The sequence below is a fragment of the Ambystoma mexicanum genome, chromosome 10, assembly GCF_040938575.1.
Source record: "Ambystoma mexicanum isolate Mex_15411 chromosome 10, UKY_AmexF1_1, whole genome shotgun sequence".
NCBI classification, from domain to species: Eukaryota; Metazoa; Chordata; class Amphibia; order Caudata; family Ambystomatidae; genus Ambystoma; species Ambystoma mexicanum.
The window spans coordinates 56,250,008-56,275,239 of NC_090932.1; the positions used below are offsets into that span (position 1 = coordinate 56,250,008).

The 25,232-nt window shown below is 51.4% G+C and overlaps 1 protein-coding gene across 2 annotated transcripts in view; it reads right to left on the reverse strand.

The window, feature by feature from the left end:
- The window catches only part of PDCD1 (programmed cell death 1), a 161,861-nt gene that overhangs the window by 83,987 nt on the left and 52,642 nt on the right, over positions 1 to 25,232 (reverse strand). For both annotated transcript variants that reach the window (XM_069617485.1, XM_069617486.1), the window contains exon 2: positions 5,982 to 6,326. In XM_069617485.1, coding sequence (XP_069473586.1) covers positions 5,982 to 6,326 — 345 coding nt within the window. The remainder of the gene's footprint in view (positions 1 to 5,981; positions 6,327 to 25,232) is intronic.

Below are 25,232 nucleotides of genomic sequence, written 5' to 3' on the forward strand. Positions count from 1 at the left end.
TGTTTCTCGGTAGAGGGGCTCCCACACCCTTGCTTCACATTCAGAGTACTTCATATTATATTTAGATCACCCCAGATTACTTCCAGTTACTTCACATTGCATCAGATTACTTTGGAGAACTTTAAATAATTTTGGATTACAGTTGGAATACTCAGATTACTTTTGGTAATTCATTCCACGGCATCGTCTGGGCGTGAATCAATAATAATGAAATGGTGTGTCTTTATGGAAGTGTGGGCAAATACAATAACACATGAACAATAAACCACCTTAAAAAATGAATATAGCGTAAGACGGCTTTCATGAAGTGCAAAGTCCCATTTCACAGGTCATGAACCACAATATTTACAAATTGACATTTGAAAAAGTGTAAGGATCAGAAATCACAGGTAGGCAACAGGGTAAAGACAACCCTTGCTTGGCCTGTGGCGAGAGAGAGGGAGCCCTTTAAAAGAAGTGCTGCCAGTGTGACTTTAAAAAAAGTGAAACAGCTGTGCGAATTGATAGTTATTGATGTGTAAATATTGGCAGAATATTCAGAGCTGCAAGGGATTCTCGCAGGCTTTAGAGCAATACTCTATTTTTGACAATACGTTTTTAGTCACGATTTAAGGTGCATAGATACAGAAGACCTGTCTGTTTACAATGTATATTTCACTTTTTTTAAACAATGCTAAGGACAGAAATTGCTTTTTACATTTGAAGCAACAGGGGTCCTTTCCACATTGTTGCTGTCTTCATTTTTGCGTTCTCCACTAATACTGATTAGATCGCTTGTAAAAAGGTATTTGTGTATCTCTTCATTCGTACTGCTTCGTTTTTACTACAAGGTACTTTTCAGGAGATATTTTTACAGAGAGCAGCAATGCAAGAACAAAAATGCCAGCCCTCTTTTCTAGTATATCCCCATCCTAACAGACACGAGGGAAAAACATATTTTATGGATGAACCAGAACATTGTTCTGTGGAAACAAAAGTTTAAATTCATGTATAATGAGGTGTTTGGTGATAAATGCCACGAGGTCGGACCAAACGGCTGGCAATGGCCCCCTGGACTGAAATAATGTCTGTGTGCCCTTACCAAGAGCTACTAGGGAGGGCAGTGGGTTGTTAACGGTCAGAACGCCCCAACCCGAAGGCATTTACCTCCATTATTACCCGGCACAGGTTATTGTTAGTTTAAAAAAATGCACCGATTGCTTTGTTTGCAAGCCTTATCAAATGGTAAGCCGACACACGCTGTTGTGCATCCCTCACGCCGGTGTTCGCTTGTTGTTGTTTTTTTTCAGGTCACCATGGAAAGGGAGAAGGGACTCCCTGGGCACACCAAGAAACCATGAATATGGCAGAGGATGCACTATATAAAAACAAAGAACACAAGATATCTGCTGTAGCAGCACGAGGTACATGGGCTGCTACTCCTTGGCACACAGTGACTAGTCAGACCTGTTATTGCACCACAGTGGCGAACCATGCTTCCTAAAGAGAAAACTGCAAGGGGGTATTGTATGGCCAGGGAAAACAATGTCACGGGCCATAGGGGCTGCAATATATGCTACTGAACACATGAGGGCTGGCCGTATTCCCCACGTGTAGTCCCTTCTCCCTGTTCCATCGTGGCCATTTTCTTTTTTTAAACTTTTTTTTCTATTTACCTGAATGGCTGCCATGGAAGGGGAGAAGGGACTACACAGGGAGAAGGGACTACTTTTAGTCCCTTCTCCCCTTCCATGGTGGCCATTTTCTTTGTTTACTATGGCCTCCACAGAAAGAGAAAATGGACTATGTTTTCCAGTTTACAGCGGACATTTTTTGAAGTGAAGCACAACGCACAGCAGCCAGAAAAAAACACCATTAGTACCCTGGTCTAAAGGGCCGGGGTACTAATGGCAATAAGCCCTTCACTGACGTGCCATTACCGCATAAGGTAAGACCCCTCAAGGCCTTTGTTAAGGCCCTCGCTATGCTCAGGTAACTATGGGCCCTGGGGGCATTACCTTATGCGGTAATGGCCCGCCGGCTCGGGGTTTATTGCCTGATTAGCACCACAGCAAAACATCTGGGTGCTAATAGCACTGTTAACAAAGGTTTTTGAAGGAAATGTGGGCCCCACAAAAATGTCTGCCATAGAAAAAATAAAAGGTAGTTCAGAAAAGAGGCATGTTTATATTTTTGTGGCAGCAAGGGTGACATCTAGGAAAGAGGAGCATGTGCAGTGCATTTCCATCACTTAAAAGCAGTGGCTTCTCCAGGAATCAAATTTAGGGCTTGCACAGGAGCCACAGACAAAAGTAGGGGGGCCACCTATAAAAGGGCAATGTGTATGCTTTTCCCAAATTGAGGCGGGCAAAGTAGTCCAAAGTGGCCCGGGGAGGTAAAAATCATGCATTTATACAGCAAGAAATTCTGTTGCAAGCACATTCAAAATGGTAATACTTTGGACAACCAGGGCATTAACTGTAAGCAGAAAAATGCCCATCTGCTTAGTTTCATGGATAGGCAGTTTTCCTATCCACTTTCTTCACAAATACACACATGGGTTTTAATCCCGCCGAAAGCCATAATTACAAAAACCTGACACCTGCTGACTATGCCACTGTGATTAAACCATGATTAAATATTCTAGGAGATTACCAAAACATGTTGCAAATGAAATACAGGTAGGAGTCTACGTTTCTTTTGATGTCACGGTCTGTGATCCGGACTGTCTTTCAGCAGGGGGGTCTCAGGGCCACCAAATATGCTGTAGGCCAAGATGGAAAACAGTGAACAAAGCAAGACTGAGAGGATGCCTTCATAAGGCACGCCGTGTTAGCTGCTACGTGTCAACACAATGCGAGTCTCCCGTGGCGGATCCAGAGTCCAATAAGTGGTTATTAACCACTTGCGCAATTCATTACACAATGATCTGCTTAGTTTACTCAGGCCTGTGTGAAATGAATGCTGTCTAAATCACTTAACAGATCTCTAGATAAGTTACTTCAGCTCGCGGCGGATAGTAGATCAGTGTTACTGAATAAATATTCCTTAAAATGCAGAATTTACTTCACATAGTATCAGCCCCCGCCCCCCTTTGGTACTACTCAACCGGTCTGTCACAAAAGGAATGAAAAAAGATGTGACTACTGCACAATAAATAAAAAAAACAAAAAATAAAAAATTAAGTGCCATTTGCAACGGTGGCCCACTTTTTAATTGGTGCCCGAGACTATTTTCTGCCGCAGTCCGATTTATACTGCGGGCAATGAGGACTGGGCACACCAAGAGAGCATGAATATGGCAGAGGATGCACTATATAAAGCCAACAAAGAACACAAGGTATCCGCTGTGGCAGCACGAGGCACGCGGGCTGCTACTCCTTGGCACACAGTGACTAGTCAGATCTGTTGTTGCACCGCAGTGGCGAACCATGCTTCTTAAAGAGACAACTGGAAGGTGGCATCGTATGGCCAGGGAAAACAATGTCACAGGCCATAGGGGGCTGCAATATATGCTACTGGACACATGCGGGCTGGCCGTACCCCTTACCAGGCATTGTGGGGACTGGAGGTCTGGTGACTGGGAACAAGAGGGCGTGCCATGTCTGTTCATAGTTACCAGTCACGTGAACACTGGCATTTATCTTACTTGCTTTGTGGAGATTATTTTAAGCATACAGTTTTGGTGTTTGAATTAATGCAGAGACGGTTAGCTGCCTACAGTGCACACCAACTGCCACACCCCACTGCACCTCACCTCCCATCAGAATGCTGGCACGAAAGTTACGAAACCATGAAGTCACTAATGACCCATCAATAGCGGTTTCGTATGCTGCATTCTGATTGGAGGAGCTGGTCTTGGCTGCACCGGGAACTTAACTGCCATTCATTGTTGTGCTTATGAAGCCCAGCAGAGGTACAAGCGCAACAATAAGCGTCGTATGAAGACAATAGTAGCAATGGCAAGCCCTGGACCTCTGATAGCTGACCCGGGACTCTCCCCTGTGCTGCTGTCCTGTGTGCACCTTTATGGTGCGTTCTTCACTGCATTTGCCGTGCACATAGCTGGCCACGGTGGCAGCATTGCAGCCTTGTGTGTATGCTGTGCGGGCAGACACCAGGCACACTACTATCACCCCTGTGCCGCTGTCCTGTGTGCACCTTTATGGTGCGTTCTTCACTGCATTTGCCATGCACATAGCCGGCCACGGTGGCAGCATTGCAGCCTTGTGTGTATGCTGTGCGGGCAGACGCCAGGCATACTACTATCACCCCTGTGCTGCTGTCCTGTGTGCACCTTTATGGTGCGTTCTTCACTGCATTTGCCGTGCACATAGCCGGCCACGGTGGCAGCATTGCAGCCTTGTGTGTATGCTGTGCGGGCAGACGCCAGGCACACTACTATCACCCCTGTGCCGCTGTCCTGTGTGCACCTTTATGGTGCGTTCTTCACTGCATTTGCCGTGCACATAGCCGGCCACGGTGGCAGCATTGCAGCCTTGTGTGTATGCTGTGCGGGCAGACGCCAGGCATACTACTATCACCCCTGTGCTGCTGTCCTGTGTGCACCTTTATGGTGCGTTCTTCACTGCATTTGCCGTGCACATAGCCGGCCACGGTGGCAGCATTGCAGCCTTGTGTGTATGCTGTGCGGGCAGACGCCAGGCATACTACTATCACCCCTGTGCTGCTGTCCTGTGTGCACCTTTATGGTGCGTTCTTCACTGCATTTGCCGTGCACATAGCCGGCCACGGTGGCAGCATTGCAGCCTTGTGTGTATGCTGTGTGGGCAGACGCCAGGCATACTACTATCACCCCTGTGCTGCTGTCCTGTGTGCACCTTTATGGTGCGTTCTTCACTGCATTTGCCGTGCACATAGCCGGCCACGGTGGCAGCATTGCAGCCTTGTGTGTATGCTGTGCGGGCAGACGCCAGGCATACTACTATCACCCCTGTGCTGCTGTCCTGTGTGCACCTTTATGGTGCGTTCTTCACTGCATTTGCCGTGCACATAGCCGGCCACGGTGGCAGCATTGCAGCCTTGTGTGTATGCTGTGCGGGCAGACACCAGGCATACTACTATCACCCCTGTGCCGCTGTCCTGTGTGCACCTTTATGGTGCGTTCTTCCCTGCATTTGCCGTGCACATAGCCGGCCACGGTGGCAGCATTGCAGCCTTGTGTGTATGCTGTGCGGGCAGACACCAGGCATACTACTATCACCCCTGTGCCGCTGTCCTGTGTGCACCTTTATGGTGCGTTCTTCACTGCATTTGCCGTGTACATAGCCGGCCACGGTGGCAGCATTGCAGCCTTGTGTGCGTGCCGTGCGGGCGGCGCCAGGCAGCACTGCAGACAGTGCAGAGAGAGTAGCACAAGCAGGGGGGCCTTAAGAGGAGGGGCACGTGCACCCCTGGCCCCACCCTAGCAACGTCACTGATTAAAAGAGAGGAGGTGGGAGTGGGAGAAATATGGAAGGCATAAGGAGTGCAAGATGCACGCAGGTGCAGGCCAGCCGTGAGAATGCTTGCAATACATGCATGGATGACTGGTTTTATAGCCCACAATCCAAGCATTTCCATTGGCTGAAGCACTCGCTCGGGGAGCTAAAGTGCTTTAATTTGAGGCTGTTTGTTGGGATGCTGTATTGCTTAGAAATCAAGAGGTTGAAGGACACACAGGGTAAGGATGTTTTTGTGTTCCAAAGAATAGCTTCATAGCCACAGTTAACCTTTTGCATTTCAAAAAACTTATTTTGCAGACAGAACTGCCTGTTCTAAATTATCTTAATATGACAAAGATGTAGATAACATGGAGAACGTGCATTGGTGATGCTACTGACCTATATGTATCACTAAAGAAATGCCAGAAAAAAATCACCAAGCCTCTACTATCTAAACGATTAGTATTTCCTAATTCAAAAGCTAAAATGCCTGGTGCTGCTAACAGCTGTGATTCTCAACACACACTCAACATGGGACAGTGCATCGGAGAAGAGGTACCTGAAACGTTCAGCCGGATCCGGTTGCTTTCCTTTAACCCTTTGTGCAGTGATTGAAAGGTAATATATGCGCAGTGATAGTCTCCGCTGTCATTCAGGCCGAGCATTGGGATTTTCAGCTCAGCAGTCCTCGAGGCGTTATCCCAGGAAGTTGAATACCTGCCAGACGTTTCAGTCATTAAATCTGCAATCTTGGCCGGCGTATTTCCATTGTAGGCAGCATGCCAACTTATGTGCTGTTTGTCTGGCGTCTCTCTGACCCTGGAGAGGTCACAGATCAATCTGAGCGTCTCGTTCACGTGCGTTATGAAATCCGAAGGCGATTGTGTGAGAACCGGCTCCTCCCCTAAAACAGAAAAAATACATGTATCAAATGTTAGATATATATTTTGATATTATTGATTGCATTATTCTGGTCTTTTCTGCCACATGTCATCGGGTACAAGCAAACTGTTTGAAGGAAAGTCCCTTACACACATATGGTAGTCAGGGGTATATGTTGAGAGGGGTACAGAACAGAGCATTAAAGGTGGGGCAGGGAGGTCCTACCTTAAGAATGTTTTTTTAAAAAATAGTTGTGTTTGTATGTATTTGAGGGTCAGGGTGGAGGGATTTGTACTTTGCATGAGAAGAACAGTAGTTAGCAGGGCATTACTCTGACTGCTCTGGTAATAAAGGCACAGTGAGAAGAGGAGACATAAACTAGATGGGGGCTGGGACGGGGACACGTGATGTCGACAGCACAGACCGGCAACATTGGTATAATACAACATAGACAGGTGACATAGCTATTGTGCAGGTGGGGGAGGAGTGAAGCACGCGCGGAAGGCATGATTCCAGAAGACGGTTCCGGTGTTCCCTCTAGTGAGAGGAGGTGCTCTTTTAGAGTGTTCATCCCTGTGTAGTCAGCACAGAGGTCATCCCGCGTAGTCTGCACAGAGGTCATCCCTGCCTAGTCAGCACAGAGGTCATCCCGCGTAGTCAGCACAGAGGTCATCCCTGCCTAGTCAGCACAGACGTCATCCCGCGTAGTCAGCACAGACGTCATCCTCGCGGAGGCTGCGCAGAGGTCATCCCCGCGGAGGCTGCGCAGAGGTCATCCCCGCGGAGGATGCGCAGAGGTCATCCCCACCGGAGGCTGCGCAGAGGTCATCCGCGCAGAGGCTGCGCAGAGGTATTCACCGCGGTGGCTGCACAGCGGTCATCCCCGCAGAGTCTGCACAGAGGTCATCTCTGCGGAGTCTGCACAGAGGTCATCCCTGCGGAGTCTGCACAGAGGACATCCCCGCGGAGTCTGCACAGAGGACATCCCCGAGGAGTCTGCACAGAGGACATCCCCGAGGAGTCTGCACAGAGGACATCCCCGCGGAGTCTGCACAGAGGACATCCCCGAGGAGTCTGCACAGAGGACATCCCGAGGAGTCTGCACAGAGGTCATCCCTGCGGAGTCTGCACAGAGGACATCCCCGCGGAGTCTGCACAGAGGACATCCCCGAGGAGTCTGCACAGAGGACATCCCCGAGGAGTCTGCACAGAGGACATCCCCGCGGAGTCTGCACAGAGGACATCCCCTGTCTGCACAGAGGACATCCCCGAGGAGTCTGCACAGAGGACATCCCCGCGGAGTCTGCACAGAGGACATCCCCGCGGAGTCTGCACAGAGGACATCCCCGCGGAGTCTGCACAGAGGACATCCCTGCGGAGTCTGCACAGAGGACATCCCGGCGGAGTCTGCACAGAGGACATCCCCTGTCTGCACAGAGGACATCCCCGAGGAGTCTGCACAGAGGACATCCCCGCGGAGTCTGCACAGAGGACATCCCTGCGGAGTCTGCACAGAGGACATCCCGGCGGAGTCTGCACAGAGGACATCCCCTGTCTGCACAGAGGACATCCCCGAGGAGTCTGCACAGAGGACATCCCCGCGGAGTCTGCACAGAGGACATCCCCGCGGAGTCTGCACAGAGGACATCCCCGCGGAGTCTGCACAGAGGACATCCCCGCGGAGTCTGCACAGAGGACATCCCCGCGGAGTCTGCACAGAGGACATCCCCGAGGAGTCTGCACAGAGGACATCCCCGAGGAGTCTGCACAGAGGACATCCCCGCGGAGTCTGCACAGAGGACATCCCCTGTCTGCACAGAGGACATCCCCGAGGAGTCTGCACAGAGGACATCCCCGCGGAGTCTGCACAGAGGACATCCCCGCGGAGTCTGCACAGAGGACATCCCCGCGGAGTCTGCACAGAGGACATCCCTGCGGAGTCTGCACAGAGGACATCCCGGCGGAGTCTGCACAGAGGACATCCCCTGTCTGCACAGAGGACATCCCCGAGGAGTCTGCACAGAGGACATCCCCGCGGAGTCTGCACAGAGGACATCCCTGCGGAGTCTGCACAGAGGACATCCCGGCGGAGTCTGCACAGAGGACATCCCCTGTCTGCACAGAGGACATCCCCGAGGAGTCTGCACAGAGGACATCCCTGCGGAGTCTGCACAGAGGACATCCCGGCGGAGTCTGCACAGAGGACATCCCCTGTCTGCACAGAGGACATCCCCGAGGAGTCTGCACAGAGGACATCCCCTGTCTGCACAGAGGACATCCCCGAGGAGTCTGCACAGAGGACATCCCCGCGGAGTCTGCACAGAGGACATCCCCGCGGAGTCTGCACAGAGGACATCCCCGCGGAGTCTGCACAGAGGACATCCCCGCGGAGTCTGCACAGAGGACATCCCCGCGGAGTCTGCACAGACGTTGGTTCCTAGGAATTCCCCCACGTCCATCAAGCACTTCCTGTAAGTCAGCTGTGTTAAATTAATGCTCAGATATTTGATAATAATCCAATAGAGGCCATTCTAATGCTGTAAATACTCGTAGGACACATTTCTTGTTGGCAGGTTTACCAGTCATTGCTCGATGTCCAGGGGATTAGTGCGCTGTATAAATGCAAACATGAATAAATAAATAAATAAATGATGTAGCCTAATAATGGTCAGTTTCGTGGCTCCCACAGCCTCGAGCAAGATTACATTCTCATTTAGGTTTAATAAAGTGCCAGAAGGTCTACATATCACTTTTAAATATAAATTCCATTTGCATATAAGCAGTGGACTAAGTATAGAAGGCAACTTGAGGATAGATTTTAGAAAGTAACTCTCCTTTCTGACCAGGGCAGTTAGATTTTCAATAGCCCATGCCTGTGCTCCGTAAAGTAACACGGGAGGAATTTTTGTCTTATGTCGTAATAGTATCGAGCTGAAAGTGTATCCAACATCCGCTTTAGCAAATCAAGATATTGTGCCCATGAGTCCCTTAATATCCCAGTTCAACCGCCAATCAAAGGTGCCAACGAGATGCTTATAGCAGGTAACTTGCTCCACCACATGTAGGCCAAGCCTTAACTTGCTTCTTTTTGTTTTGCTATTTCCGGCTAAACTAAGTACCATGGTCTTGGTCTTAGCAGTATTAATTATAAGACCATTTAATTCAGCATATTGGTGGAGCTGATCAAATAAACATGGTAGTCCCCTAGGCGTGCCTTCTAACAAGTGTAGGGCGGACCACCGGCAACCAGGCCAGGAATTTACACTTCTCCAAGGAAAAAGGCTTGGTGCACCTCTTGCAAGGATAACAAGGTTTTATTTCACAAATAAAGAAAATAACATGTCAGCAGGAGCATTCACACCCTAATGCCATGGAGCGCACTGGTTAGTTTAAAGCAGGACAGTACATTTTAAGTGAAGTTGTCGTCACACATGATGCAATCAATATACAGTACTAATTCCCCCAGCTCATTGGCCCTCCCCTAGGCACATACCATACGCTCCCTATGGGATGCCAGGTGATTGGCCATCATTACTTTTGTGCCAATCCCCTTCCACATGGTATCGAGTATCTGGTCTTATTACTGGTGGGTCCCAGAGTTGTGATTGGATTGGGCGTACATGAGCACAGTGGCCCTCTGAACTGTGAAGCGCTTCTTTGGATCCCAGATTTGTTATTCTCACCCTGTGCACCTCGTAGCACAAATCACAAGGCATGCTGCTCTGTGCTCCCACCTTGGCAGCAGCCCCCTCCCTGGACCTTGACCTGGGATCTTCTGGGACCACACTAATCAGTCACCCAGTGAGGGATTTAAGAGTTCTAATGGTGCGCATTTGGTAGTTCAAATTGAGTGACCAGTATCATGGGGGCACTGGGGCACATAATCTGAACGGGCTGTTTTGGCAGCTCGGGACCTCTGCCCTGGCTCCCAGGAGACCGTCCTTGTACAGACGCAGCCCTGCTTGCGCTTGGCTATTCACATTCCTTTCTAGTTGCATCGCCTGCCGCGTGAGACAATGGGGTGGTTGTATGTGTTTGGTGTGAAGGCCTTTACGTCTGTCACCTGAGCTGGGAACAGGAATGGGATAGTGTAGTGGTGCCAAAATGCTAGGAGGTGCTATTGCTACTGCTGGAGCCTGGCCGTCCTAGTTCAGTGCTTATTATCACAACGCTAAAATGGCACTGCTACCCTCCATATAATGTTCTCTAGCCCCTATGTATACTATATAAATGTGCACAGCTAGTTGGAAATAGGTTGCATAACACCATAGAATGGTAGGATATGGATGTGCAGAAATTCTGAGGATCTACAATTCTGTCTCCAAAATAAACGTGAGTTGTAGCCCAAATTGGGTATTAATATTAGTGAATTCAATTGAGGGTTTTTTCCTTGTACAATTGTGCTCCATATGCAAGATTAGACATATCTGAAAGTGGACTGTAGTCATCTTCCAAATAGCGTTCTGTTTTGTAACTTCATTCTACCTTGTAGGAACGAAGACTTTGTGAAGTCCTTCTTCACTTTTCTAAAACTTTAAAGTCTAAACTAAAGGAAAATGCAAGGCTGGCGTCCTGGAAATCTATAGGAGCAGCTAAGCCTCGGTGAACGGATTCAATAGTAAAATGTACGAACATTTGTGTAATCTACAGCGCATCGGCCTAACGCTAAAATGCAGAGAGTTAAGTCATGGAAATATTCATGTGGCAGGAGTGATCTGAGGGCAGCTAGAATACAAGTGCTCAAGCTGAGAAGTATTTGTGGCATTGGCAGCACCCCTTATAACTATATACTGGGCCAACAGGAATTTAAAGTTTTTTTTTTTACCCCTGTTTTGAATCTCCTTTGGACCTGATGCAAATGTATGTCGTATAATACCAATGCGACATGACCGAATTGAGTACATTGATTACAATTTTTAAGTGCAGATTATTTGAGATTAAAAAAGTGGCTTGATTTGTGAAGAGAACGCTACATGAAGGTGTTTAGCATCTTCCTATGTCAGAAGAGAATAGACGCTAGAGGTAGGTAGTTTGTTTCTCTGACACTTGGGGGCCGAATCATGGAACAAACGTGCGCCGAAAATCCATGCGCAAGCAGGCGCAAGGTAGCGCAAGCGCGAGAAACGCAGCGCACGCGCACGTGTGCGATTCAAGGAAGACGCTGCGCGTGTTTCCCGCTGTCCGTGCGCCCAATCCAGCCATGGCGCACGCAGGCATACACGGCGTGCGCTACGCGCACAGCAAAAGCGCACATAGCGCGGCACACACAACCAAAGTGAGCGGAACAGTGGGCGTAACACGCGGAATAACGCGTGAAAAAGAAGGCGTAACTGGGGAAGTACTGCAGGGAACTACACGGAACGCCCACACGCACGCGAACAACCCGTATTCATGGATCCGAATATGGGAAAACCGCGCACGGCAAAAGACGCACACAGGCGTCAACGCATCCGCCACACGAAGGCAGGCGGAAGCGTCCCCGCGCACAGTATAAAAGTGCGCGCAAACACGTATATACAGCTACGATGAATGCCCCATTTGTCGCAGCACTGATCGTGGGACACCGCAGGAGGAGGAGAATAGCCAGGGCACGCATTTTCGCACCACGGACAAGCCTTTTTGGGATGCCTGACGACCAGGTCTATGGCAGGTATAGGTTTCCACCCCACATCATCCTAGACCTGGTCAGGGAGTGGGAAGATGACCTTACATCCCCCACCCTTTGCTCCCAAGCATTGAGCCCCTTGGAGAAGGTGCTCAATGTCCTGCATTTTTTGGCCACTGGGTCATTTCAGCGGACTACTGCCATAGTGGGGGGGGTCTCACAGGCCACGCAGTCACGCTGCCTACACCAGGTACTGGCAATCATGACAGCGCGCCCCTCAGTCCGCAGGCACATATATGCCCAGAACACCCGCAGAAAGGCAGGCCGTTGTCCTGGATTTTTTCAGGGTGGCACACTTCCCCAAAGTGCTCGGTGCCATAGATTGCACCCATGTGGCCCTACGTCCACCTAGGGCCACTGAGCACATCTACCGAAACCGCAAGCACTGGCATTCCAAAAATGTACAGGTGGTATGCGATGCAAAAGGAATCATCACCTCTGTCTATGCAAACTACCCTGGCTCCACCCATGACAGTTTCATATACAGAATGTCCGCCCTGAGCCGGGCCCTGGAAGCTGGGCAGCATGGCGACACATGGCTCCTAGGTGAGTACAAATGCCCTTGCACATGCATGCATGTCACACACACACACACACAAATAAACAAACCACAATAATCACAACCATTTACACCTCCCCAGGGGACAGTGCCTACCCTCCGATTGATGACGCCAATCCGGAACCCCACCACACCACCCCAGGTAAGATACAACGCCGCCCATATTGCAACCAGGGCCATAGTGGAGCGCACATTCGGAGTGCTCAAGTCACGTTTCCGCTCCCTTGACCGCTCTGGCGGGCAGCTACTCTATGCACCACCAGTAGTGTGCAGGATCATTGTGGCAGCATGTGTCCTGCACAATGTTGCAACATGGCAGGGCGTCCCGGTGGACATGGTGGTGCCCCCACATCCCCAACCACAGGCACAGGCGCTGCCCATGGGAGGGGACAGGGCACGTGGCGAGGAAGCCCGAACCCAGCTTGTGGCCACATTTTTCACCTAAACTCCCACCCCTGCGGAGTGCACACAGGCCTGGCACATACCAGGTGACAATCGATGATGACAAAGAGACAGTCAACTGTCACAACCCTTGGGGGGGCGTGGCTTGGAAGCCATGTGAAAAGACGCGTCTGTACGGGGGCTCCCGCAGATCCGTACATTATCCGACTGAAAACCGTGCAAGGACCGATGCGATTCGGTTGAGAAGGTGCTGACTGCGTACATGAAGTTCGGCTGCACGTGTGGATACATTTTTATCCGGGTCCGCACTGCGGAAGTGTGATTAGAGGCCGGGTGAGGAATTGGAGGCGAGACCTCGAAGGACGAGAAAATGGCCGCCGCCGCTTGACGAGGGGACAAAGGAGTGGGGGATCGGGACCCCAGTGGCGGTTTCCACAACGCACGTGCGCCCTCGGGGCGTTACGAAGGGTGCAGCGCAATCCGGCCCACCTTGGGACAGCGGTGGACAACAACAGTCGCGAAGATGGTCGGGTGAGCCGGAGAACAAAGGATCCCCAAGACGGAATTGGGGTGAGTGGGCACAGTGCCTCCCTGCCTTGGACCTGAGCGTGGCCCTTCTGACGGGAGACATGTCGAACAAGCTCCTGAGAGCAAAGAACAAACAGCCCACGCTCGACGAATACGCCAAGACGCCGCCCGGCCCAGACGGAGCCAGGAGCAAGGAGAAGGCTCAGGCCAAGGAAATGGCCGTCGGGGGTGCGAACCAAGATGTCCTCGCTGCGATCGCGGACCTGAAAGCGACGTGGGAGACCAAGCTCCAGCTCGCAGTGGCCGAACTGAAAACCGCAATGGAACTACAGGTTGGGGCGGTGCAGGAGGACGTGAACCTCCTAAGGCACGACGTGCGAGCCCTGGCAGAGCGCACGGAGACCTTGGAGAAGGAGATTGTCCCTACCGCGGCGGACTGCGCCGCGCACAAGCGTGATCTCCATGCCTTGGTGCAACGTGTGGGTAACTTGGAGAGTAGGGCTGAGGAGGCGGAAGGACGCGCCCGGAGAAACAACGTCCGCATTGTGGGCCTGCCGGAGGGGGCTGAGGGCCAAAGTCCCACGGAGTTTATTGAAAACTTGTTGCTGCAGGAGTTCACGGGGGGCGCCCTGTCGCAGGGGTTTGCGGTGGAGAGAGCGCACAGGGCCTTGACTAGGAGGCCACCGCCGGGAAATCCGCCCAGGCCTGTGATCGCCAAGATCTGCAATTACCGGGACCGGGAAAGGATCCTTGAATACTTTCGCAAGGGGGGCACTATACGACGAGGAGAGGCGACCATAACTGCTTACCCCGATTATACCCTGCAGGTACAGCGCAGTCGCATGAACTTTGGAGCGGTTAAGAGGCGATTGCGGGAGGCTGGGTATAAATACATGTTACTCTACCCGGCCAAACTGAAGGTTCTCTTTAAGGGCAAGATGCTGTTTTTTGCCGCTCCGGAGGATGCCATGGAGTGGCTGGACGCGCAAAACTGCCCTTAGGAGCCAGATGTTCGGACGGCTGCTGGAACGGGACGAGATAAGTGACGCTGCGGGCCCGGGTGGGCTATGAACATTGGGACTGGAATATAGTCTGTGACTTTGTGTGAGAACGTGTACGCGTTAGGTGTTGGAAATATGGTCCGCGTGCACGGATACGAATGCGAGGGAGAGGAGCCTCCAGGGGCCGTTCTTTGTACCCCAGTTTGAGTTTAGGTTAGTCACTGCTAGTGGGGTGACACCCCGTCGGGTTCTCTGCTTGGGTTTCCAGAGAGAACCGAACACGGGGATGCCTGAGATCCAGGGATGGAGCTGGGCAGTTGGTTGGGTTAGGGGTGTGGGGTGTGTTAGTTTTTATATGAGCCTGGGGGTGGAACTGGGAATGGGTGTCTGCGAGGTGGGGGGGAGGCGGGAATCCCTGGAAGGGAGGTGGGAGCTACTGATAGACCATGGGGGACCTTAGGATGCTAACGTGGAACGTTAGAGGGCTTAACAGCTACCTAAAGCGAAACAAGGTCATGTTGTACCTGAAGAGGCAAAAGATAGATGTGGCCTTGTTACAGGAGACGCATCTGACACGGGAAAAATTGGAACTAGTGGGAAGGAAGTGGAAGGGGACAGTAGTGGGATCTACATATTCTGCCTATGCTAGAGGTGTGCTGGTTTGGGTGGCACCACATGTCCCGTTTAAGCTGCTTGGTGAGGTTGTGGAGTCTGATGGGAGGCTGGTCATGGTAAGGGGGCTTGTGGAGAACAAAGTAGTTTGTATTATAAACACTTATGCTCCCAACCAGGACACGGCGACATACTTTAGGACGCTGTGCACGAGACTTAGCGATGGGATGGGGGGTACGGTGATTTGGGGCGGGGACTTCAATTGTGTTCTGAACCCCAGGGAGGAAAGGTCGGACGACAAGATAGTCAAGCCCAGCCCTGCGGCTAGAGTATTGCAGACGTTGCTGGCGGACTTTGGCCTGGTAGATGTTTGGAGAGCGAGTCACCCTGGTGTGAGGCAATACTCGCATTATTCGGCCCCGCATCAACTGCACACGAGGCTGGATTACTTTTTCGTCACTCCGGACGTTGTCGCGGAGTGCGACCAGATAGACTACAGGGCGAGAGTCCTCTCGGACCACTCGCCCCTGGTCTTGCGATGGCAGCTTTACCCCCCACGAGCGCGCATTCCAACATGGCGCCTTAGGGCGGAAGCGCTCAAGGATCCAGTCTTCCGAGAGGATATGAGGGAGGAGATAACTGCTTACTTTGAGGTGAATACAGGGAGTGTTAAGTCGGCTGGTACTTTATGGGAGGCCTTTAAGGTTGTAATGCGGGGGGTCGCCATTGCGAAGTCCAAGGGGTTGATGGGGGGAGTCCTGGCCGATCTGCATATGGCCGAGATTGAGTTGGAAAGAGAGTTGGAGGAGGGTGGAATCGATACGGAGGCGGTCTCTACCCTGCAGCAGAGGTGTGTGGAACATTGGGACAGGCTCTGTAATCTAAACTACAGAAAGTATATTGAGAGACTACATGCGGGGGGGGACAAAACGGGCAGGCTTCTAGCTTGGCTTTATAAGAGCGAGACCCCGAGGTCCCCGATCCGATCGGTGATCACTGAAAAGGGTGAAGAGGTGGATACCCAAGAAGGTGTAAATGGGGCATTCGCGGAATATTATCAGGCATTATACGAGGATCGTGAGGGGGGGAGCCGGGAGGAGATAGATGAAGTACTCAAAGACATAGGTCTGCCCAGGATAAGTGATGAAGAGCGAGAGGAGTTGGATGCTCCGATCACTCTGGAAGAGTTGAAAGAGATTGTGAGGCAGTTACCCACTTGCAAGGCCCCAGGGGCGGATGCGTTCCCCAGTGAATTTTATAAAGCGTATGGAGAGGAGGTGCTCCCGCCCATGCTGGAGATGCTTAATGAAGCGTTCGAGGTGGGGCGGCTGCCTGAATCGCTCAGGGAGGCGATTATAATACCGCTCCCCAAGCCCAATAAGCCGGGACACGGTTGCAGCTCCTATCGGCCCTTGTCGATGCTGAACCAAGACAGCAAGATCCTAACAGCTGTCCTGGCGGCCAGAATGCGGAGGGTGATCGGCAAGTTGATCCATCCTGACCAAACGGGCTATGTCCCGAACAGGAATATCACTCACAATCATAGACGCCTTCACAGGGTGGTTGAGGGGGGATGTAGTGACGAGAGCGAAATGGCGATAGTGGCGTTGGAAGCGGTTAAATCGTTCGACTCTGTTCGATGGCCGTGGTTGCTGGCGGCTTTGGGACGGTTTGGACTGGGACCAGGCTACATTAGGTGGGCCGAGATGTTATATAGTGCACCTCTGGCCAGGGTCCGCACGGGCGCAGTGGTGTCAGACAGATGGCAGTTGGGCAGAGGCACTAGGCAGGGGTGTCCTTGGTCCCCAATGTTGTATATATTGGCCCTCGAACCCTTAGCAATTTACCTTCGGCAGCAGTATGGCCCGGTGGGTATTGAGGTGGGAGGGGAGTGTCACCTTATATCCCTGTATGCAAACGATATGCTGCTATACCTGAAATACCCGGAAGAGAATTTGCAGTATGTCTTGGAGGTAATGGAGAGGTACGCCTGGCTGTCCGGCATAGCAGTAAACCCCCAGAAATCCATACTATTTCCGCTGGGCGGTTATGTGGGGACACCCGTGGAGAGGTTGCCGGTGCTGCAGATCCCGTGGGCAACGCGCTCCTTCCGGTACCTGGGTATTGACGTGTATCACACGACCGAGGAGGAACATAAGCATAATACCGAATTAGCTGTGGGGAAGATTGGGAAGTGCATGAGGTTCTGGGAAAGATTGCCTTTAGCGATGATGGGCCGGGGAGCTATGCTCAAGATGGTGGTGCTGCCCAGGCTTTTGCACTACTTTAATAACATCCCTTATATGATACCTAAGAAGTTTTTTGTGAGGTTACATAGTGTATGTAGGGATTTCCTATGGCACGGAACACGCAATAGAGTTGCATTGTGGAAACTGCAGAACTTTTACGAGAAGGGTGGCGTGAAACTGCCGAACTTCGAGGCCTATTATGTGGCTGCGCAATTGCAATATGTGGCCAGGTGGCTCTCGGATGACGAGACCCCTGAACACAGGCTGCTTGGGAGGGACTGTTCCCCCTTTTATTTGCGGGAGGTGATCTGGGTGGCCAATGCCTGTATGAGGGAACGTCCTAAGATGCTGGCCTTGGGTAGGGACATGTGGCGGCGAGCCTGCCGGATGATGGGCGACCCCTCGCCGTGTGTGCCGCAGCTACCAGTGGTCGCACTGGCAAAGGGAGACGGGCAGCTAAGAGCAATCCTTCGGACATACTGGGAACCAGTGGGGTTGGTCACCATGGGAGACATCTGGCAGGACGGGCCCTAATGGAGTTCGAGGAACTAGAGGCGGTGTCGGGGCTGCACACGGGTCAATACGTAACATATCTTAGGGTGGTGCGGGAGATCCGGAGTATGTGGCCTGAAGCTACCTTGGCCGATGAACTGGATGCTACGTTGGAGATAATATACGACACGTCGGAGGGTGGGCATGAGGTCTCCAGGTTGTATGAGATGTTAATGACAAAGGTTGGGAAGGATTTGGGGCACTTGCGACTGGAATGGGAAGCAGAGATGGGGGCCCCGATGGCGGATGGGTTGTGGGAGCGCGCCTTGGGGTACCACAAAATGGTATCGAGGAACGCCAGGTTTAAGCAGATACAGCTCTATATTACGCACAGGGCATATATGACCCCCCTGAGAATATCCAGATTCCGGGATGCTGGGCGCCAGGCGTGCCCCAAGTGTAACGAAGAGAATGCGGACATGATACACATGTTCTAGGCGTGCCCAGTGATCGCAAGTTATTGGGGTGAAGTGGCGCAGAGGCTGGCGGGAAGGGGTATTATACTCGAAGTGGATTCAGCCTGGGCCTGTCTGCTGGGGGGGTATCCCAGAGCGCGTAAGCTCCGACACGTTGAGAAACTTAAAGATCTGGTTTATGTGCTTGCCAAACGTAGGATTGCCATGGGGTGGAAGGAATGTCATAAGCCACTAGTTGAGGTCTGGTGGCGAGATCTCCAAAAATGGGCAGATGCTGAGACAGCGGCGTGGCGGGATGCCTGTATGGCAGGGGAGGAGGAAGAAACGGGCTCCCTCATGGCATGGAAGTCATTGATAGCCGAGCTGTTTGGGACAGGGTCGGCCTCGGCTGGATCTGAGGGCGATGAGGCCCCACCGCACGGAGCGGATACCGATGGCGGACACCACACAGGCTCATAGGGGGGAGGGTTGGGGATTGTATTTTTGTTGTTGCTTGGTGTGTTTTATTTATGTTCTGTTGTATTGTTGTTTGGTTTACTTAAAATAAAATAAAAATATATTTAAAAAAAAAAAACTGTCACAACCCTACCACCCTGAGATAGTTGCCATGGAAGTGCCACATTGTCTGCGTCCCTAGCTACTTAAACACAAGCTCTCCTGTGTGACCAAAAGGCACACATATGACATGACATGATATGGCCTATACACAAGTATTTCAAGGTGCGATGAGGCAGGGAGGGGGGAACAAGGGAAGACAGACAACGGTACTACTAGGCCAGGTGTCATTTAGATTGTGCAAGTGCAGGGGTAGGGGGAAGGGAAAAGTGCAAGGGGAAGGAGAGGGGGGAGTGCAGTACAGGGGAAGTAGACCAAAAAACAAATACATAGGCCAGCTGGTGGCAACTGCAAAGGTAAGTGCAGACAAGTTCTGGGAAGGGGGGGCTGTAGGGATAGAGAGACAGTACCGCAGTGCAGGGGTTGCCAGGGAGGCAGTGCAAGTGGAGAATGGCTGGGCCAGGGACCGAGGTCGGTGAGAGTGGCCCAGTTGCAGATCCAGTGCAGTTCCAGTGAAGAATTTTGCAAGGGAGAGGCAGAGAGAAAGCAGAAGCAAAGAGGAAGGTCTTGAGGTGCTTCCCGAACCGGAGATGGTTCCCCTCAAGTTCCAGTGAGGCAGGAAGGCTGTTCCAGAGGGAGGGCCCTGCCGCGGAGAGAGATCTACCCCCAGCTAGTTGCTCTGAGAAGCGGATGACCCTGACACGCAAGGTGTGCATCACACACACCTGCAAAACAGGCCATGGCCATCACTGTTATGTCACTCAAACCCTCCCAAACCACAACATGACATGGCAAGCAATACCCATACACCAACACAGTAACAATAAGGTACACATTGCCATGTCCAAAATGTACAGTGGCATGAGACAATGATGCCTGACCTGGAATCAGATGAAATGACAGACCAACAACCTCCCACCCATAATAAGTCATTTCCAAATGCATTACAAGAGTTGTAGACGTAACATAACAATGAATGCCTGTCTACATGCACGTTGTGCATTGCAAAATCAACACTGCAGCTTCTGTGTGCTGTGTCCTACTCCTGCAACACACTGCTCAGCGCACAGCACAGTGAACAGCCATTGTGTGTGATGCACACCCTGAGCATCACATCTAAGCGACAGACCACATCAAAAAGCAAATTAGGCAGTACAGGATCCATAATTGGTCACAGAACATGTGCTGCAGGGACACAGTGGGCACCAGAAGGCAAACAGTGTACACGTGGATATGCAAGGGTGGGAGTACATGTAGTGCATCAGGGTGCAAGTGTGTGGGTCAGCAAGGACATGCACTCAACATATGCATGTGCAATCAAGTGACCATCAGTGTTCTCTACACATCACATGTGAACATTCACCATGTGTACACCCCAGCATGTCAAACCATAACTATCCCCTCACACCTGAAAGGTAAACACAACACATGAACAGGCATTGATCAGCAGAACACAACATGTACATAGGATACCACTATTACAATGTCAGGGTTCCCATCACACTGCAGGGCAAGGCAACTATCAACAACAACCCCCCCCTCACAAATGACCATGACCCACTGAACAACTGCACCTAGGTCATGTAGCCTTCAACCCTCAATTCCACCTGGCCACAGGATCACCTTTACCCTTCGTCACCATCTCCCACCTTGTGTGTAAAAAGGTGCCTGCACCCGCAGAATCCACACTCATTTCCAAAATCACAAAATCAAAGGCATAAAAACGAACCAGAACACCCTCCAGTAGATGACTTGACGTAGCAGTACCTCACAAAGGCCAAGTACTACCACAAAGATGCAACAACCAAGGTAGCACAGTAAAGCAATCTCACAACAGGATGTGAACCATGTGTGGTACATAACATAGGATGATGCACCATGAACGGATGTGTACTGTCACAGGTCCCGTGTACAGGCGCAGGAGTGTCACGAAACAACCACCCCCACTGTTTCCCGGGTGCCTGCAAGGTCAAACTCACACAGGCCCCTGAGACCCTGGTGGGGAAGAAGGTTCAGGGATATGCAGTCGGGACAGGTGTTGGCACACTGGATAACTGGAATGAGTGGCAGGAGAGGGGAGGAGGAATGACACATGAAAGTAGGGAATGCACGAAAATGTACTACCTGCATGAACACATACACAATCCAAACAAACTTGGACATCATTGTCATGGCCTTCTGTAGTCCAGGCTTAGGAGTGGTACGAACCAACCACCCCCTCTAGGGTTTTGGCGCCTGCAAGTTCGGGGCTTACACAGGCATCCGCAACCCCAGCGGGGAAAGAGGGTTAGGGAACGTTGCTTGGATAGGTACGGGAAGCAGGAACACCGGGTAGAGGGTACAGGGTTCAAAATTGCATAGGATTCCGGGTGATTAGGGGGAAAAAACATACCAAATTGAATCACACATACATCCATGCATTAGTGCACCGCCCAGCAAGCCTATGCAGAGCAGTTTGAAAGAAAAACAACAAGACACTTAGCTCTGGTTTTGAGTGCTGGCCTCCTGCCTGCGCACTCTCAGGTCCGGTCACAGGAGCACTGCAATGCTGCAAAGAGAGCCACAGTCAACAACCTGTACGTGCCAATTACACAAAAACACACCACCAAACATGCCCCATAGCAACAAACTACTCTACAAACAGACAATCTGGTGTAGATGCTTCGTACCCATATATAACATTACCCCTGTGACGGGTCATACACAGTCAATGCAGTAAGTCAGCCGCCGGTGGGTGCGTGGCAAATGGAACACCAATGTGTCACAATTCACACAACATGCAATGTTCCCTGGGTAAGCAGACAGACCCATATAGCAAGCCATGACTTCAGTGCAAGTTGCGTACCACCATGACCGAAACAAAGTTGGCAGTGCATTCATCATAAAGTACATGGAAATGAAATGCACTGCACCCGAGTATGTCCCTTGCTGTATGTCCCTGTGAGCGGCCCCTTTCCATGTCTCGGAAGGCTACATCGTTGATACAAGTGCCTCGATGGACCTTGGTGTACCGGAGGGTATGTGCCACTGCCCCTGCAGGTGTCCCAGACAACCTTACAATCAACAGCCATCAGTCCACCAACACATCTGAGCTGCATTGTGTGCTTCAACACCAAGATTCGTCCAAGCTCACCCTCAGTGCTGTGACTAAGCCTGCATGTGCAACTCGCCTGGTGCAAGCTTTGCTGTGTTGTGGCCCCCCTGTGCTGCTCACCTTGCCTGGAGTTCCTTGGAACACGTCAGCAGTTCTAGGATGTAGGTCTGCAATCCCTGTGCCTCTGCTTGTGCACACATGTGCATGTGGGCACCAACAAACGTGTCCAGAATTCCGTCGTCCAATGGGCCATGTCTGCTGGCAAAGGTGCTCTGGAGGCTCATCCCCCTGCAGAAAGGGCATGAAACACATGATTAATGCTTCAGAGTCATCTGTGTGTGTCTCTTCAGGCATCTCATTACTGGACCATGTCAGAGACGTACATCAGAAATCACACCATCAGTCCGTCTTTCACATCCAAAGTGTGGAACACACTATCTACGGCATGAGTTGCAACAAGCACGTGTACAGTAAAGATAAGAAACATACTACACAATGCATAGCAATGAATGTACACATTAATCATGAAACACCCCATCTAGCAAAAGCTGAACAGTGGACAATAATACCAAAATCATCCCCACAAGGGGTGTAAACACAAGTCACACAGCACCAGACATGCCACAGATATGACAGTCGAAAGCCCTTGTGTAAAACTTTGTGACACCGAACCATCCTTGCGAGCCCATGGATAAGGGAGGCAGGAGTGGCATATGTGAGTCAAGGACCCCAAGCAGCAAACACATACACAAGACAATCCTGAAGGGCCCAGCTGGACAGACAGTGGATGCCTTCAAAAGCCACAAAGCACCGCACCGTCACATGAAAGCACAATAGACAAGCAATTTTAAACTATATTAACTAATTACACTAACTATGGAAAACCTACATTACCTAATTTAACTAACTATCAAACAGAAACTTAACTAAACTAAAAGAAAAATCAAAAATGGCCACATACGACCCGGGGGGGAGGGGAGGCACCCAGAAGGGGGGAGGTACAGGGTGCTGCTCAACATACACATGCGATGATGCTGAGTCAAAAAAAAACCTCCATGGGCTCAACGCCTGCACAGCCCAACCTATGTGGGAGATAGATGGTCGTCCGAGTCTGGCTCATCCTGGAAAGGAGGACGTGGCACAGTAGCCTGGCCACGCCTAGCAGCAGCTTGCCCCTCGTCGGCAGCAAGTCTGCCGGACGGGTGAGCCTGGTTCTGTGTGGCAATGTGACGTAGGTCTGCATGCAGAACCTCACGTGATACACGTGCTTCCTCTTGCAAGGTAGCACGTGTAACACGGAGTTCCTCCTGCAAGGCCTGGCTGGACAACCGCTGCACCTCCCGGCAAGCCTGTAGCTCAGCCGAGATGGTACGCTCAAGCTGTGCAAACCTCTCCTCTGCCTGCTGCCTCTGGGACATCATAAGGACACCCAGAGTGGATCTGAGGGAAGCATACTCCTCCCTCAGGGCATCCATGTGCGCCTCTGCGTGAGCAGCAATTGCTTGGCGCAGAGACGACATTTCAGCCTGGCGTGCCCTGTCTGAGGCCGCCATGCCCAGCCTGAGCGAGCGGGTCGTGGACCGTGCCGCCTGCTGCTGGAGAAGCACCTGCCTAGCAGGGGGGAGCACAGATCGGGCCACATGCTCCATGCTCTCAGCGATGTTCTCCATTGCTGCCCCCTGCCGTTCTGAATTGGCAGTCATGTCTTGCTCCCACTCAGTATACTGCGGTTGCGCGCGGCGACCGCGTTGCCAGGCTTGACCCCTGCGGGACCCAAGGACCGGGGGTCCTCGCTGTGTTGGCACCGCCCGCGGCTGCACGACTACATGCCCCCGTCGACGTGATGTCCCAGGCACATCAGTGACTGGTGTGGAGGGTGACCCTGCGTCCCGATCCACCACGGGCAGAGGAACCAAGACTGTCTGATCCCTCAGTGCAGGTGTCGCAGACAGAGGAGTGTCCACATCAGAATCACTCACCCCTGACACATGGACTTGATGCTCATCCAACTCAACATGGACGTCAGAGTCGTCATCAAGGCTGGACTCATAGGCAGCCAGAGACAAGATGGACTGTAGCACTTGGGGGTTTTCGTGGCCTACCACCCCACGACCCCCACTAGTGCCGGGTTGATGTAGTGGTAACAACCCTGTGTCTGGCATGACAACACCATCCTCCGCCTCCATTGCGTCATCACCTGAAAAATAGAGAGAAATAAGGTCACTACACATGTCATAAGCACACAACACACACACACACACCGACAGCAAACGCATCAGGCAGACATGTGACACACAACATATAACCTGGCATGCATGATGGGTCAACTTTGAATTGCTTCTGTGATCAGACCTGTTGAAAGGTGGCAGTTTCCATGGAAGTGGGTCTATGCAGTGCAGACAATGTGTACGCCACTCACTACCTACATGTACAAGGACTCCATGGTGTGTGCCAGGAAATGTGAAGGCAGTGCAATGTCAAATTCAGACATCACGTGCATTGTGCATTCAATGTGTACCATATCTAGAAGCCAAGCACCCCTCCACCCCAGTACCAAAGCAGGGATGCCTAGCATGGTATCAAAAGGCTGACCATACACCTGTGTATTGACAGGCAGTGTTGACTGGCATCAACAGCTTAATGTGATTCAAGTGACAACACTGCAAATGATGATGGGACAGTAAGCAGGACACATGATGAAAACTCTGGAGGCCGCCCATGTGTGAAAAAGACACAACAACAGTTGGACAGAGTCATTGGCCATTGAACAGGCTGAGGCCTGTGAGCCACACAGATGGTCAGACCCTAAACATGTGTGCAACGCAGGTCTGAGCCACAGTTGACATGGGAAGGCTGATGAGATGGCAGGCAATGTATGTAACCAAGGACTTGTATTACTTGATCATCCAGTCAAGGACACATAGGGGCATGCGTGCAATGCACATGGAGCATGAATGGGCACTCATGTCCCTGCGACATCTGACCTATGCACAGTACAAGTGAGATACCCTGCATCAAGTACTAAGGCTGTACCACACGGCATATGTTTGGCAGATTCTACGCTGGAAGTTAGCATCTACACAGGACGCATGAACAAGAAAGTACACATTGGCAAGATTGAAGAACACCAGTGCAAAGGTGGAACTGGGGTGCAGAGTGGTGGAGGAGGGGCAAGGGAGCATGCCTACATGGAGTCCCCGCATGCAGGCAGAGGAGACATGCATGACGGAAGCATTGCATTACTTACACATCAGAACCACGTCACATGTAGCGGCAATCATGCACAACACATCCC